This window comes from Equus przewalskii, chromosome 14, assembly GCF_037783145.1.
Source record: "Equus przewalskii isolate Varuska chromosome 14, EquPr2, whole genome shotgun sequence".
In the NCBI taxonomy this organism is placed as follows: Eukaryota; Metazoa; Chordata; class Mammalia; order Perissodactyla; family Equidae; genus Equus; species Equus przewalskii.
In genome coordinates, this window is record NC_091844.1 from 69274689 (window position 1) to 69289527 (window position 14839).

General features: G+C 42.3%; 1 protein-coding gene across 2 annotated transcripts in view; it reads right to left on the reverse strand.

The window, feature by feature from the left end:
* The window catches only part of DRC1 (dynein regulatory complex subunit 1), a 41973-nt gene that overhangs the window by 24950 nt on the left and 2184 nt on the right, over positions 1-14839 (reverse strand). For both annotated transcript variants that reach the window (XM_008513047.2, XM_070573083.1), the window contains exons 2-5: positions 8028-8115; positions 4033-4145; positions 1011-1194; positions 301-438 (exon numbers count right to left, since the gene is read on the reverse strand). In XM_008513047.2, the coding sequence (XP_008511269.2) occupies positions 301-438; positions 1011-1194; positions 4033-4145; positions 8028-8115 (523 nt within the window). The remainder of the gene's footprint in view (positions 1-300; positions 439-1010; positions 1195-4032; positions 4146-8027; positions 8116-14839) is intronic.

Below are 14839 nucleotides of genomic sequence, written 5' to 3' on the forward strand. Positions count from 1 at the left end.
GTCAAATTCTATATTTAGTAATTGATCTGTTTATTGCCTAGCTTTCTCCTACTAGAACAAATAGAGGCTCCGTCGAGGGCTCTGTTTTGTTCGTGGCGGTACCCCCAGCCCCCAGGACAGTGCCAGGCATATAGACATTTGATGAATATTTGTTACATGAGTGAATAAATGAGTAAATAAATTAATGAAACCCTAGAGCAGAGACAGAGGATGGAGACATGTGGGACCCTCCTGAGATGGGTAGACCAGACCTGGCCCTCCTCCCCCAGGGCAGAAAGCAGTTCTCTCACACCCTGTTACCTCAATGTGATGCAGCTCCTGACGAAAGGTTTTCATGACATTCTTCACTTGTTCTTCCATCCTCTCCAGGAGCAGGCAGATGTCATCTGACTGTTTCTTCAAATCTTTCACATACTGGTCATCCTTTGTTTTTAACTCCTAGCAAAAAGCATGTCAAAGATTGGTCACAAACAGACAGAAGCAAGAGGTGTCAAGCACACTCCACCTGGAGCCCCTCGTCAGCATCTGTGAACACTAGGAATTACAACTGTACAAAGGGAAGGTGGCTCCAGAAGCGTCTGAGAAGGCCTAGGAGGAAGCACGGGTGGATGGCGAGGAGTGGGCTCCAGTTGGGACAAAGCTCTGACTGAGCAGCACAGGCCCGAACCCCTCCATTGCCACTTGTTGCAAATCTCCCTGTGAGCTCCCGGAAAGCCCAGGGTGTGCCCGCTGAGCAACTAATGTCCAGGTTCCGACATGGGAACGCACCCACTGCAGACTAACCCCATTCCTTCACTCAAAACATAAAATCTGAAACAGCATTTGCTATGAAAGTACATCTTTCTTTATAAAATTACTACAAAGCGTTTTTTTCTGGTTAAAAGTTTATTGCCTGAGTTGCGCAGCATTATGAATAATGAAGTGAGGCCTCCACATTTTTCCATTCAGGAAAAGTTAAGCCCCCCAGCCAGATCCCACGGGGCTGGGATTGCGCAGCCCCGGCCTCTCACCTGCTGTAACTCACTGATAAGCTTGTTCTTATCTTCTATCAGCGCAGCGCAGTGCAACTGCTGGGTGTTGAGCATGTCCCACAGGGCCTGGGGAATCCTCTTCTGTTTGCCCTCCTCCCACTTGGCGGTGATTTCATCGAATTTGTCCTGGCTGGTCTTGACTTCATTCTCCAGCTTTTCAAGTCTGCAAATACAAACATGTAGGCCATGCCAGCCCCACCCTGGACGCTGCCTTCCAACAGGGCAGATAGGCTCTCAAGAGTCTACGAATACAGGGCCCGGGTACCAAGCACCGCCTCACATACACCCACCCAAGACCCAACCTGGCTCTGAGAAATCTTTTAGTTTAATGCTTGACTATAAATAGCTGAGATCAAACAAACAAAGTGACACACAACAAAAACAGATCAACATTAACATATACAGATATATGTGTATATATATATATTAACATACATAGATTAACATACACACACATACACACAGATCGAGTCAATTGTCACATACTTCTGAGTAAGATGGGGACACAGTAGTTAAATATTTGGTCACTCGAGTCACATAACCTGTGTTCAAGTGCTGACTTCGCTACTGACTCTCAACTTTAGACAAGTTGCTTAACTTCCCCAAGCCCCATTTTTCTCATCTCTAAACTGGAGAGGATGAAAATATCTACCTTCGTATGGCTGCTGTCAGGATTAAACAGGATGATGCTCTTATTCACAGTATCCAAGACATGGAACCAACCCAAGTGCCCGTTAACAGAGGAATGGATAAAGATGTGGTGTATATATACATACAATCGAATATACTCAGGTATTAAAAAAAAGACAAAATTGGGCCATTTGCAACAACATGGATGGACCTTGAGGGTATAATGCTAAGTGAAATAAGTCAGACAGAGAAAGACAAATACCATATGATTTCACTCATATGTGAAAGATAAACAAACACAAACATAGACAAGGAGAACAGATTAGTGGTTACTAGAGGGGAAGTGGAGGGGAGGGCAAAAGTGGTAAAGGGGCACGTGTGTATGGTGACACACAAAAACTGGACTGCTGATGGTAAACACGATCCAGTCTATACAGAAGCTGACATATATTGATGTAAACCTGAAATTTACACAATGTTGCAAGCCAATATGACCCCAATACAATTTTTTAAAAAGAAAAAAAATGGATAAAATTTCTTACCACAGATAAACCAATAAATTGTATTTAAAGGTGAAAAAAATAAGTAAATAAATAAGATGATGGTTAGCACAGATGCTCAGCATAGCAGCCACTTAAGAAATGGTACTCATATTATTAATTTTCATTATCAACAGGACCTCAAGGGTCTGGCCATTACTCTCCTAAATTATCAATAAATGAGCAGTGGAATGTACAAACAGAGAAACTCCACCATTAGAAATGGAAATAAGGGTGGTCTTTCCAGAAATTCCAAAGAAACTCTGTGATGGAGTATACTGAGGATGGGACCTTCAATCCCGGGTTGAAGGCTATGAGGTCCCTTCTGAGAACAGTGGCTGGAACACATGCCAGAGACTCTCTCCCAACTTTAACAGACTGTAATCCTATAAGATTTCTGCAAACAAGAGACAGGAGTGACAAGTTAATCATCTAGTGATCCCCTCTCTCCTCCCCTTTCCCATCCGCTGCTCCACCTTCCAAGCCAGGGCACATGGTACATATTATAATTCAACGGATTTTTTTCTTCAAGAAATGAGAAACAGCTGTCAGGTCATCTTTTCAAAATCTACATTTATCTTGTAACTCTGCACCTAAGCCCTCCAATTTTTCCTCAATGGCTATAGGATGAAGCCTAACCCATTGGCATGGCACTCAGGGCCTTTCACAAGCTGACCCTGCTGGGGATCAGCCAACTCAGTTCCTGCCAGCCCATGACAAGCAGTGGGAAGTTTCAAGAATAAAGTTGACAATTACACACTGGTGAAGCTGGTAAAGGTGCTAATGGAGGAACCACTTTTGCTGACAAGTAAAAATGCTCTTAAAATCATACGGTGTATGTAGATGCTGAGACGGACGAAAATGGTCAAGTGGGCCACTCTTCTCATTGAACTATATTTAAGAAATTAACTGAAGAACAGGTCAAAGGAAGAGTTGAAATGAGGACCTCTGTTCCTGCTGACATCAAGCCACTTCTGTGTGCAAACCAAAGAAGTTTAATCCTAAGCAGTTTACGTCTGCCTCCCTGTTGAGCAACCTGAGACCTGGGAAGATGGGTGCGCGCGGCAGCCTGCCTGCTGAGGACTGGAGCTGAGGGTCTGCACGGGTTCCCATTGTCCCTCTCACTCTCCATCCTTCTAGGCATACAGTCTTTGCTATTCTGCTACATTTGTACATAACACTGAGATGTTTATGGGTCTGTCATTTTGCTTAATTTAAACCCAGGACAGCCCAATCTACCTTCTTAGCCTCATCTCTTTTCTTCCACCCACCCCCCCCCATACATCTTTCACTATCACGCCATTCCCAAGTATATTATGGGATCTCACGCCTCTGCACAGCTGTCTCCTCTGCCTAAAATGCCCACTTCCTAACTCCTCCAACTCTCTTTCATCCCTTATGTCCCAACTCAAATGCCACTTTGCCTAAAAAGTTTTCTCATATCTCTCCAAAGAGAATTAAAGGGCTCTTCAAATATATTTCCACAACTCTTTATACAAACGGTCATTTTAACGCAAATTATGTTCAGGTGTTTCCATGTCTATCTCGACTAGACTGTGAACACCAACAGCAGAGGGCATGTTCACTCCCCTGTGCAGCCACACGGGTTGGCACAGATCAGGTGTAATAGGTGCGGAAGGGAGGGTGAAGGGAGGGAAGCAACAAGGTGGGGAAGGAAAGGAGAGAGGGAAGATTCATAAGGGGCAGAGAAGAGGATTCTACTAAACTAAGTGTGACAAAGCCACTTTCCAAGGACTGGGGAGAATTTAGGGACCCACAGAGGAGATCGACATCTTCACATCCACCGGGCTGCAGAGCAGGGCGTTCCTCACCTCTGACGCTTTATCTCCTCTTCTTCAAGTCGCCTGTGGGTCTCTCTGATATCCGCGGCTACCTGGACATTGGTCACCAACTCAGTGCCACAGAGCAGTAGTTTAGCCAATTTCTGAAAACAGACAGGAATTTCTAAAGTTAAGAACATTTTGCACAATTGTCTGTAGCTCTTCCATCCAGCCAAGCAGGAATCAGAAGCTACCTTAAGACTTTTAAGAATAACATCCATTTAGCATGCCATTTCCATCAGGACATTTGTGCCGTGATGTTACAGCTCACAATTTAATAGCACTCCACAACTCTGAACGCACTTTAGTTTAGTCTCGTCAGAGTAGGGATCAGCCAACAGGACGCTGGCATGCCCTCTGAGTACATCTCAGCTCTCTGCCCAGTAGACCCCCAAGTGAATGACCCTGCCAGGGCCCTTCCTAAGGATCTCAGTTGGAAAGTGAGGCAGATAATGCTAGCTGTCCTCCAACGTCCACGTCCGCCTCTACTTCCAGTAATAGAACATCCAAATTTTAGCTGGGCATTTGACCTCCCAAAATAGATACAGCTCCCAAACTCCCTTGCAGCTAGAATATGATCTGATCAATAGCACATGAGCAGGAGTGATACATGCCACTTCTGGATTGTGCCTTGAAGGGAAAAGGTGCACCCTCTGCTGTCCGCTTTTCTCCCTTCTCCCAGGCTCCAATGTGGTAAAGTAGGATGTGATGAGCAAATGAAGCCCACCTAAGGAAGGGCAGAAGGAGACGAGGTTCCCAACATTGAGAAGCCACCATACCAGCCCTGGACTGCTTATGCTCTGAACTATTAAGTGAGGCAGAGAAATAAGCTTCTATCCTGTTTAAGCTAATGTTATGCGGGATCTTTTGTTAGAGAGGCTCTAATACAGGAGAGACCTGTAGCTGGCTGCACTGCCCTCTCCCTTAATGGGCTCAGGAATTTTGCTATTGATACCTCCCTTCTTAATCCCTCTTTGCAAATAAATTCCATAGTTACTATCTTCACTCCTGGCCTTTTTTTTTTGAGAAAGATTGGCCCTGAGCTAACATCCACTGCCAAACCTCCTCTTTTTGTTGAGGAAGATTGGCCCCGAGCTAATATCTGTGCCCATCTTCCTCTATTTATATGTGGCACACCTGCCACAGCATGGCTTCATAAGTGGTGCTAGGTCCACACCTGGGATCTGAACCAGCGAACCCCAGGCCACTGAAGCAGAGCGTGTGAACTTAACCGCTGTGCCACCAGGCCGGTCCCCCACTCTTGGCCTTTTTTGATGTCATGATGTCAACAAAAAGTTTAGGTATCCTTAGGTTATGCCTAAGTTTTTCCAAGTCTGTTTTGGAACTTACAAATTCTCCAACTCTCAAGTCATTTCTGAACTAAGAACCTTAAACCTCTCTGCGTCAAGGAGCGACTGAAACGATCAGAGACTCTACCTCATCTCACTCTTCTATAGAGATTTTGAGATGCAGTTTTAATGAGTACAGAACAGAGCCTTAACCCAGATATCTTGGGTTCTCCAGACTTTTTTAAATGCCTGCAGCTATATCACTTGTACCAAATGGTTTTACATGCGTAAGGAAGTAACGGCTTTCCTGCAGTTTTGAGCAATTTTCTATTTTCTATTCAGAGAATGCAAACATCAGAAATTTCTGAATCAAGCATTTAACACTCAAAGTAAATTGAAAATGTCACTGTCACCAACAGACCAGCAGACACACCCTTAACACTTGTGAAACCCAGGGGAAGAGTTTAAATGGAGGTCCACATACTACATATCGAAATATTTTAAAATTATAATTCACACACACACATGTATAAGCACCCAATTTGTGACACAGGTGCACTGCAAGGCAGTGGAGAAGGATCATCTTTTCAACAAATGGTGCTGGGTTAATTAACAATCCATACGGAAAACAACGAACCTTGAGTCCTACCTTTACACCACACACAAAAATAAATTCCAGAGAGATTATAGGCCAAAATATAAACGGTAGAACAATAAAGCTTCTAGAAGAAAAAATGGAAGAACATCTTTATAAACTTGGAATAAATCAAGATTAAACAGGAAACAGAAAGAATTACCATGAAAAAATCATTAACAAGGTATATGGCCAAGGGCAGGGGCCCCTCTGCCCAGGTCTTAGAGCAGAAGTGGTTAACGCCTTGATGTTGAGGAAGGTAGCATATTTTTGTACACATTTCTCCTCGATGCCAACACTGTTCATGACTTAAATCCTAAGTGAAAGGCACCTTGAAAAGCTGCTAATGAAAACGATATTATCTCTTCGGTTTTACACTCAAAGAGTACTCAGGGTGAACTGTATGTCTGCATTTTCAAAACCATATCAGAATAAAATACAACAGTATCTTCAAGATTATACATAATATCCTTTTCATCCCATACAGAACTGCTCAGAGATCGTCAAACCTTTAGACGAAGTAACCTAAGTACAAAGAGGTGACAGGACTCGTGCACTTCACTGTAAGCAACAGCCCTGGAATAAGAGCCCTCGGCAATTCAATATTCTTTCCTCTACAGTAAAATATCTTATCCCTGACACGGTACAATAAGGTGATTCAATTCTCTCTATATATCTCTACTCTCTATAATAATATTTCAGTAACTTGAATATTTTTTCTCCCAGTAAGTACATTTCCATTTCTGCCAGAAATGATCTCTCTTCTCTCCACTTTTATAAATTCTACCCATTTTCTAAGACCCAGCTCAAGTCCCACTTTCTCCCTATAAGCTGACCTGACCAGCCAGCTTGGTGAGCTCTTTTCCAGACCTCATTTCTGACAGTATCAATGTCAATGCAGTTCATTGAGCAATTCACCAAACGTGGCCCTCTGGCAGTCCTGGTTTGCTGTTTCGAACTGCTGTTTATCCCTCCTGCACCTCTTGCTCCAAGTCTTTTTACTAAATATCCCAGGAGCCCTGTCATTGCCATGGGAGAGCAATCAATAATTTCCTTCTCGTGTTTATGGACTACAAGCTATGCACTACTCCACAGGCACACGAAAAGGCTCTCACTGTCATAGAGCTGAAAATTTCACTGGGGACACCTCATGCACACACATTTGAAAAGTCATACGAGGCAGAAAACTATCTAAAATGAAATGAATGGTATAGACAAGAAGTATTCGATGTGTGAATTAAAGAAGTTCAGCCTGAGTTACAGAGGAATTCATAGGGGAGTTGGGACTTGAGATGGTCTTAAAGTACAGGAACACAGCCTGCTGGGAAGAGAGGAGAAGGAAAAAAAGGAGAGGAGAGGAGGAAAGAAGAGGGGAGGGGAGGAGCTGGACATTCCAGATGCTCAAAGGCACACAGCAGGAAGAACAGAGCCCACTGGAGGTGAGTGAGTGGGTCAGCCTAGCCAAAGTGGATGGCCCAAATTAGGTAACAATGGGAGATAAGACTGGAAAGTTAAGATGGGAACAGGGGCCGGCCCCGTGGCCGAGTGGTTAAGCTCTCGCGCTCTGCTTCAGCGGCCCAGGGTTTCGCCTGCTCAGATCCTGGGTGTGGACATGGCACCACTCATCAGGCCATGCTGAGGTGGCATCCCACATGCCACAGCTAGAAGGACCCACAATAAAAATATACAACTATGTACCGTGGGGGCTTTGGGGAGAAAAAGGAAAAATTTACAAAAAAAGAATCAAAAAAATAAAAACCACATGGGAAGAGACTACAAAAAGTCTTGAATGTCAGGCTAAACATTTGGACTTTATCCTATGAAAGGTGAATACCATGAAAAATGTATGAGCAAAGAAGAGACAGCACCAGTCTAAGAAATCATAATATGAAAGCTCACTCCTCAAGAGCTCTAAAAACAGGCAAGATTCAGATTCAGTTCTGCCCAGAGAGGAACATAAAATCTCTACTGAGTTTCTTATGGTCTAAATACAAAAACCATGACCCAGCCCAGCTCCCTGGTCCTACGGGACTGACAGCATGCATTTGCTCCCCAGTTCATACCAGTCGGCTCTCTTCTTTCTGCTTGTAGCTTTTGCTTTGATCTTCCTCACTTTCCTTTTTCCCATCTAAATATTCTCCAAGTGCTTCCCTGTGACAGAAAAGAGTAGAAAAACTAAAGTTATTTCTACTACTTAACTCTATATTTTAAAGTTCCATAGAACTTCACACCATACACAAAAATACATCCAATATAGGTAAAAATTTAAATATTAACAAAAAATACAATCATATGAGCCAGCCCCGACAGCCCAGCAGTTAAAGTTTGGCACACCCTGCTTCAGGGACTCAGGTTCCCAGGCACGGAACCACGTCACTCGTCTGTCAGTAGCTGTGTTGTGCTGGTGACTCACATAGAAGAACCAGAAGAACTTACAACTATACACAACCATGTACCTGGGCTTTGGGGGGGAAAGAAGAAAAAAAGGAGGAAGATTTGAAACAGATGTTAGCTTAGGGCGAATCTTACCAGCAAAATAAAAAACAGCAACAACACACAATCATAAAAACACTAGAAGGAGATACAGGAGAGAGCTCATCTTAGAATAAGATCAAAGTTAGACAAAAAAAGAAATATTTTACTTCCTAAAATTTAAAAATGTTATCCTTGAAAGTCAAGGGATAAGCTGGTAAAAGATACTTGGCAAAATTTTGCTACCTATAAAATAGAAAGGGATCCTTCAAATCAGTACAAAAAAAGACAAAACATCAAATAGAAAAACTAGCAAAGGATGTGACCAGGCAATTTATGGAAGAAACACAAACAGCAAATAGACATTTGAAAATATGTTCAACTTCACACATAACCAGAGAAATGATACTAAAACGCTGTGAGGTATCATTACTCTCCTATCAGACGAGAAAAGATTTTAAAGGTTGATACGATCGGGTGTGGGCCAACGGTGTGGCTGCCCGACTATTCATCCCCTGTGGGCGGGAATGTGAAGGGCAACAACCTGTCTAAAGGGCAATTTGGCAAGATTTATCAAAAACTTAAACGCGCCTCCCTCTGACCCAACCTTTAGGAATTTTCTTTAGGAATTTTCTTTAGCTTTTCTGTAAGCTTTCAGAAGTACACAAAGAAATATGCACAAGAATGATTGTTGTAACAGCAACTATAGTAGGAGGAACATGGAAATATTCTACACACATATCAACAGCTTCTGTTCAACTTATGAAGCAACAGGAAAATATTTTGCAGCCTATAAAAAGAACGATGTACTGTCTAGCATGGAAAGATGTCCACAACATTTAAGTAAAAAGAGCCAGTTACAGAACAATATATAAAGTGTAATATACATTTTCTCTAAAAATAGGCTTATATACATATAGGAAAATCTTTGAAAGGATATGTGACAAACCAATAATAGCAATTATTTAAGGAAAGAGAACTTTACTGAGGACTTCTATCTTCTACATTTCCATATTGCATGAACTTTACAAATAGTGCGAGCATGTGTGTGTATGTGTGTCTTAATCATAAAATAAAACTAAAGAGCGGTGGGGGGGGGGAGATAAGGCTCCAGATTATGGACTTTGTTGGAGGACGCATGGGGAAATGACCCCACTAGCCCCCACACCACTTACATCAAGGAAGTCCACTCTCTCCTCTGGCACACAAGTGGCCAAGAGGACTCCCAGTACTACCTTAAGAAAAATGAAACCATCATCCCATGATGAAACAAGCAGATCCCTTTATCTCATTGTTTCTTTTCTTTCTTTCTTTCTTTCTTTTGAGGAAGACTGGCCCTGAGCTAACATCCGTGCCCATCTTCCTCCACTTCATATGTGGGATGCCTGCCACAGCATGGCTTGCCAAGCAGTGCCATGTCCGCACCCGGGACCCAAACCGGCGAACCCCAAGCCACCGAAGCTGAACGTGCAAACTTAACCGCTGCGTGACTGGGCTGGCCCCTCTCTCACTGTTTCTTGACTTCCTAGCACTGACTTCCATCTCCACTCCCTTTGCTCAGAGTTCAGCACAGCCCTACATAGTGCTATACCATTTTTGAGATACGGAGCTGTGTTCTAATCTCCTACTCCCAATCTAACTGAAACGCTTTTTTCTTGTCATTTCATTTGCTTCCCTATTCTTACTGAACCTACTCTTTGCCCTTGCTAAGAAAATGAATTGTTCCATTCCATTCAGGTCTTCAGACATTGTCAGGCTAATAGTGTTCTCATTATCGCCCGAAATGCACTCATTCTCTTGACTTTCTACCTTTTTTCTTTAAAGATTTTATTTTTCCTTTTTCTCCCCAAAGTCCCCCAGTACATAGTTGCGTATTTTCAGTTGTGGGTCCTTCTAGTTGTGGCATGTGGGATGCCTCCTCAGCATGGCTTGATGAGTGGTGACATGTCCACACCCAGGATCCCCAACTGGAGAAACCGGCGAATCAGAGTGCGCAAACAGAACCACCTGGCCATGGGGCCGGCCCCATTGACTTCCTACCTTGAACACCAATTCTATCTAAAGAATCCCTTCCAACTACTTCTGGAGCAAAGACCAGTGTTTCAGAAAGAAAAAGAACTGTGCTACAAATTCTTACAATCTAGTTTCAACTTGAATCCCTTCAGTGCCTTTTACTTATCATTTTTGACTGCTTAGCCCTGCACCGTCCAATATGGCAGCCACTAACCGTGTGTGGCCGTCAGCACTTGACACTGGCTGGTCCAAACTGAAATGTGCTGTGAGTGTAAAATACATGCTGGATGGATTCTGAAGCTTTTAACCAAAAAAAAAACCTATAAAATATCTCACTAGTATGATTATACTGATGACATGCTGAAATAATTTTTATTGTGTTAAATAATATTTTATAATAATATGTTTACTGGTTTAAATAAATTACTAAATTTACAAATGTATTATTATAATTATTAAATTACTAAAAATAAATTATTAAATTTTATTTCACCTGTATTTTTTTCTTTTTTTAATGTGGCTACTAGAAAATTTTAAATTACATACATAGCTCATATTGTATTTCTATTGTTCAGCGCTGACCTGGCATATTCTCTAAAAGAGCTGCCTCAGACTTCTCTCTCCTCAGGTTTGAGCTGAATCTCTCTTTTGGAAAACTGCTTCCTCGCCACTTTAACCAATCTAGTCTCAATGGGAGCTGCCATCTTCTTAAATACCCCGCTCCCTGAGCAATCGAAGTCCTGTCTCAGGATTTTGAAAAACTGCGATTTAATTGATTGTTTGGCGGGGTTTAGAGCTCTAGGTGGGGAATAATTTCCTTCAGAATTCTGAGGGCGCTGCTCCATTGTCTTCTAGTTTCCAGTGTGGCTGTTTGAGAAATCGGAAGTCTCCCTGTTTCTGACTCCTTTCTTTGGCGGTGACAGTTGTTGTTTTCACCCTGAAAGCGTGTAGGACTCTTCTCTCAGTTCTGAACTTCCTCAACGGTGCACCTGAGGGTGGAGCTGTTTTCACTCATCGTGCTCAACATTTTCAGTCAGGTGGCCCCTTCACCAAGGAAACTCATGCTCTGCAGTTCTGAGAGACGTTCTTGAATCCCTCCGTGATCACTTCCTCCCCTCGGTTTACTCTGTCTTCCTTTCTGGATCTAGAAAGGAGATACTAGATCTCCCGCACCAGTCCTCTAATTTTTAAAAAATCTTTTTCTCTACTAGTTTCTATCTTTCTTTCTGTTTGCCCGATCTTCTAGGTGATTCCATCATCTTTACTTTCTATTGTTTTCCATTTCTATATTTTTAACTTCCAAGAGCTCTATTTTGTTCTCTGCACACTCCCTTTAACAGCATCCTATTCTTGTTTCATGGTTGCAGCATCATCCCTGTCTACGCTGAGGATCTTAATGCCAGTCTTTTTGTTGCATTATTGTTTTTTCCTTCCTACACCTTGTCAATTTCCTCTAAGCTGCTTTTTTCTGTTTGTTCATTTTGGTGTCTACCTTTCATGTTAAAGACTTTCTTCAGGCGTCTGGAAATCCTTGGCTACCTTTTTATGGTAAGACTAAAAAGCTGATGGAAGCCCTGAGGGCAAGGGTGTGGCTTAACAACCGTGAACTTCAGTGCGGGATAATCTACTTGGACTGTTTTGTGGGCGAACCTGGATGTCAGTGTCTTTAGGTCCCTCCTTTTGGGCTGGTCAGGTTCTGCAGAGACTTCTCCAGTCTCCCGCCTGCGCTGTGAAGGTCGCAAGGCCTGTGTTCCAGGAACGGGGACGAGGAGGAGGCCTCAGCTCCAGGGAGCGTAGGTCCACTGAATCCCTTTGTTTTTAGTACAGTGTCCTTGCCTCATCTCTGTCCCCTGTCCCCCAAATCATAGATCCTCCATTTTACTTTCTCCAAACCTCCGGTCTTCTGTGCAAAGCGGGAGAAAGGTCCTTGGCATCTATGAATTTTCCAGTCAATTCTCTTTTATTTTAGTCCCCTTCTTCACCCCTACATCCAGATGAACCTGATGCCACCAACTTCCCAGTCCTCGGAGATTTAGTAAGCCCAGGGGCTCTCGGCTTTCCTCACTACCAGTCTATAGTTCCATATTCTTGAATCTGCTAAGCCATTTACCATCTGTCCTTATGCTTCCCAGCTTCCAAAATCTTGCTGCTGTTGAGTCCTCCTGTTTTTCTTGTCTTTCTGAGTTTCTCTTTTTTACTTAATCCCTTTAAATGTCATTTTAATGGAGTTTTGATAGAGATCCAAGGTAAATGTATGTATTCCATGTGCCATCTTTTCTCAGAAGTGAAATCTTCCAGAAATTTGAGACTTCAGTTGAGATACTACAGATTGGGAGTTTCGAGGGCTCTGGCCATCAGTCCTCCTCTTTATCTTTATATGCCCTTTGATTCTGCTAACAGCTTTCTCCTTAAAACTACACCTCCGTGACACACCAAGGCCCAGGCAGTTAGGGCAATCAAGGAGCCTACAGATAATTTTAAAACAATACAACTGACTAAAAATCAGTCTGCTTTTTATTATCACCATGTGCCAGCAACAAAACAAAGTCAGTGACAAAACACTTCTTTCTGAAAAATCTTTCGTTAATCTAAGTTCCAAACAACTGCTCAGCCACTGTTGACTTTAATAATATATAAGTCAGCTTCAACACAGCACCTTTCTATTTCTTATGCTTTAATTAACAAGGAAGTTACTTGAGAGAACTCGCAGTTATCCAGTTGGCCTCTGACGCACACAGACCCAGCTATATGCGTGTGTTCTGAGAGCACATCTGAAACGGTTCGCAACTGTCCCAGCTCACATGGGCACAGCGGGGCCCTGAGTCCTGCATTTCCCTGCAGAACAGGGCTGGCATAACAAGAGCCCGGTTACTGAAAACACGAAGAAACTGCACTTGAGTTACTTCAATTCCATCATTCTACAGGCAACTTGTTCTCTGAACCTTGCGGAATTCACTTGCTTGGAAACATTTCTTCATATATTTTTTCTTCCTTTTTTTTCCCGAAAATACATTAATGTAATTTAAAAGTATTGATCCATTAGTTTTTTCTTGTTTTGTATTGTAAATTTTATTTTTATTTTTAAAAATTTTACTAGCATGGTTATATAAACAAAGTTTAATAAACTTTTCTTTTCTAGCTATTATTATTATCTGTGTTTTAAAAATTACCTGCTCCCAAAAAGGAACCCTCATACACTGCTGGTGGGAATGCAAACTGGTGCAGCCACTACGGAAAACAGTATGGAGATTCCTCAAAAAATTAAAAATAGAACTACCATATGATCCAGCTATCCCACTACTGGGTATCTATCCAAAGAGCTTGAAGTCAGCAATTCCAAAAGTCCTATGCACCCCAATGTTTATTGCAGCATTATTTACAATAGCCAAGACATGGAAGCAACCTAAGTGCCCATCAACAGATGATTGGATAAAGAAGTTGTGGTATATATATATACAATGCAATACTACTCAGTCATAAAAAAGAACAAAATCGTCCCATTTGCAACAACATGGATGGACCTTGAGGGAATTATGTTAAGTGAAATAAGCTAGATAGAGAAGGACAATCTCTGTATGACTTCACTCATATGAAGAATTTAAAAACGTGGACAAAGAGAACAGATTAGTGGCTACCAGGGGAAAGGGGGTAGGGGGGTGGGCACAAAGGGTGAAGTGGTGCACCTACAACACGAATGGCAAACAATAATGTACAACTGAAATTTCACAAGATTGTAACTTATCATTAACTCAATAAACATTAAAATTACTTGCTCCAGGTGTTAGATTCATTAGGTACACCACTGCACCTCACCACTTTGTTTTTCCACCAGCGTCAACTGGCCATTCTATCTCCATCTTTATGTGATAGAGATTACCCATTGTCAGCATTTCCTCTTCTATCAACCTCTAAATGCTGGGCTTTCCCAGGTCTTGGCCATGAACTCTCTTCTCGTCTCTTTTTATCCTCCTTTCCAGTGTACTTTAACTCATTCTCATGGTTTTCTAGACAATCATAATGCTGTTGACTCTTTGCACTGATATCTCTAATGCAGAATTCTCTTCTGAGTTTAAGATCCATATCCAATTGCCTAACAGACAGCTCAGCTTTAATGTCTTACAAAATCCAAGCTCGCTTAATATGTTCAAAACCAAACTCCTGATTTCCAGTTCCTGCCTCACCACCCCCATCACTGTCTCTACCGTCTCAACAAAAGGCTCTACTATCAACCCAGCTGCTCAAGTCAGTCTTGCTTTGGCAGGGGTCTTTTACCAGTATATCCCATCAGTGAGTAAATCCAGGCAATTTCAACTCCAAAATATGTCTTGGGTACATCTGTTTTCTCTCCAAACCCACCACCACTAACTTGTCCAGACCAACTTATCTCTCA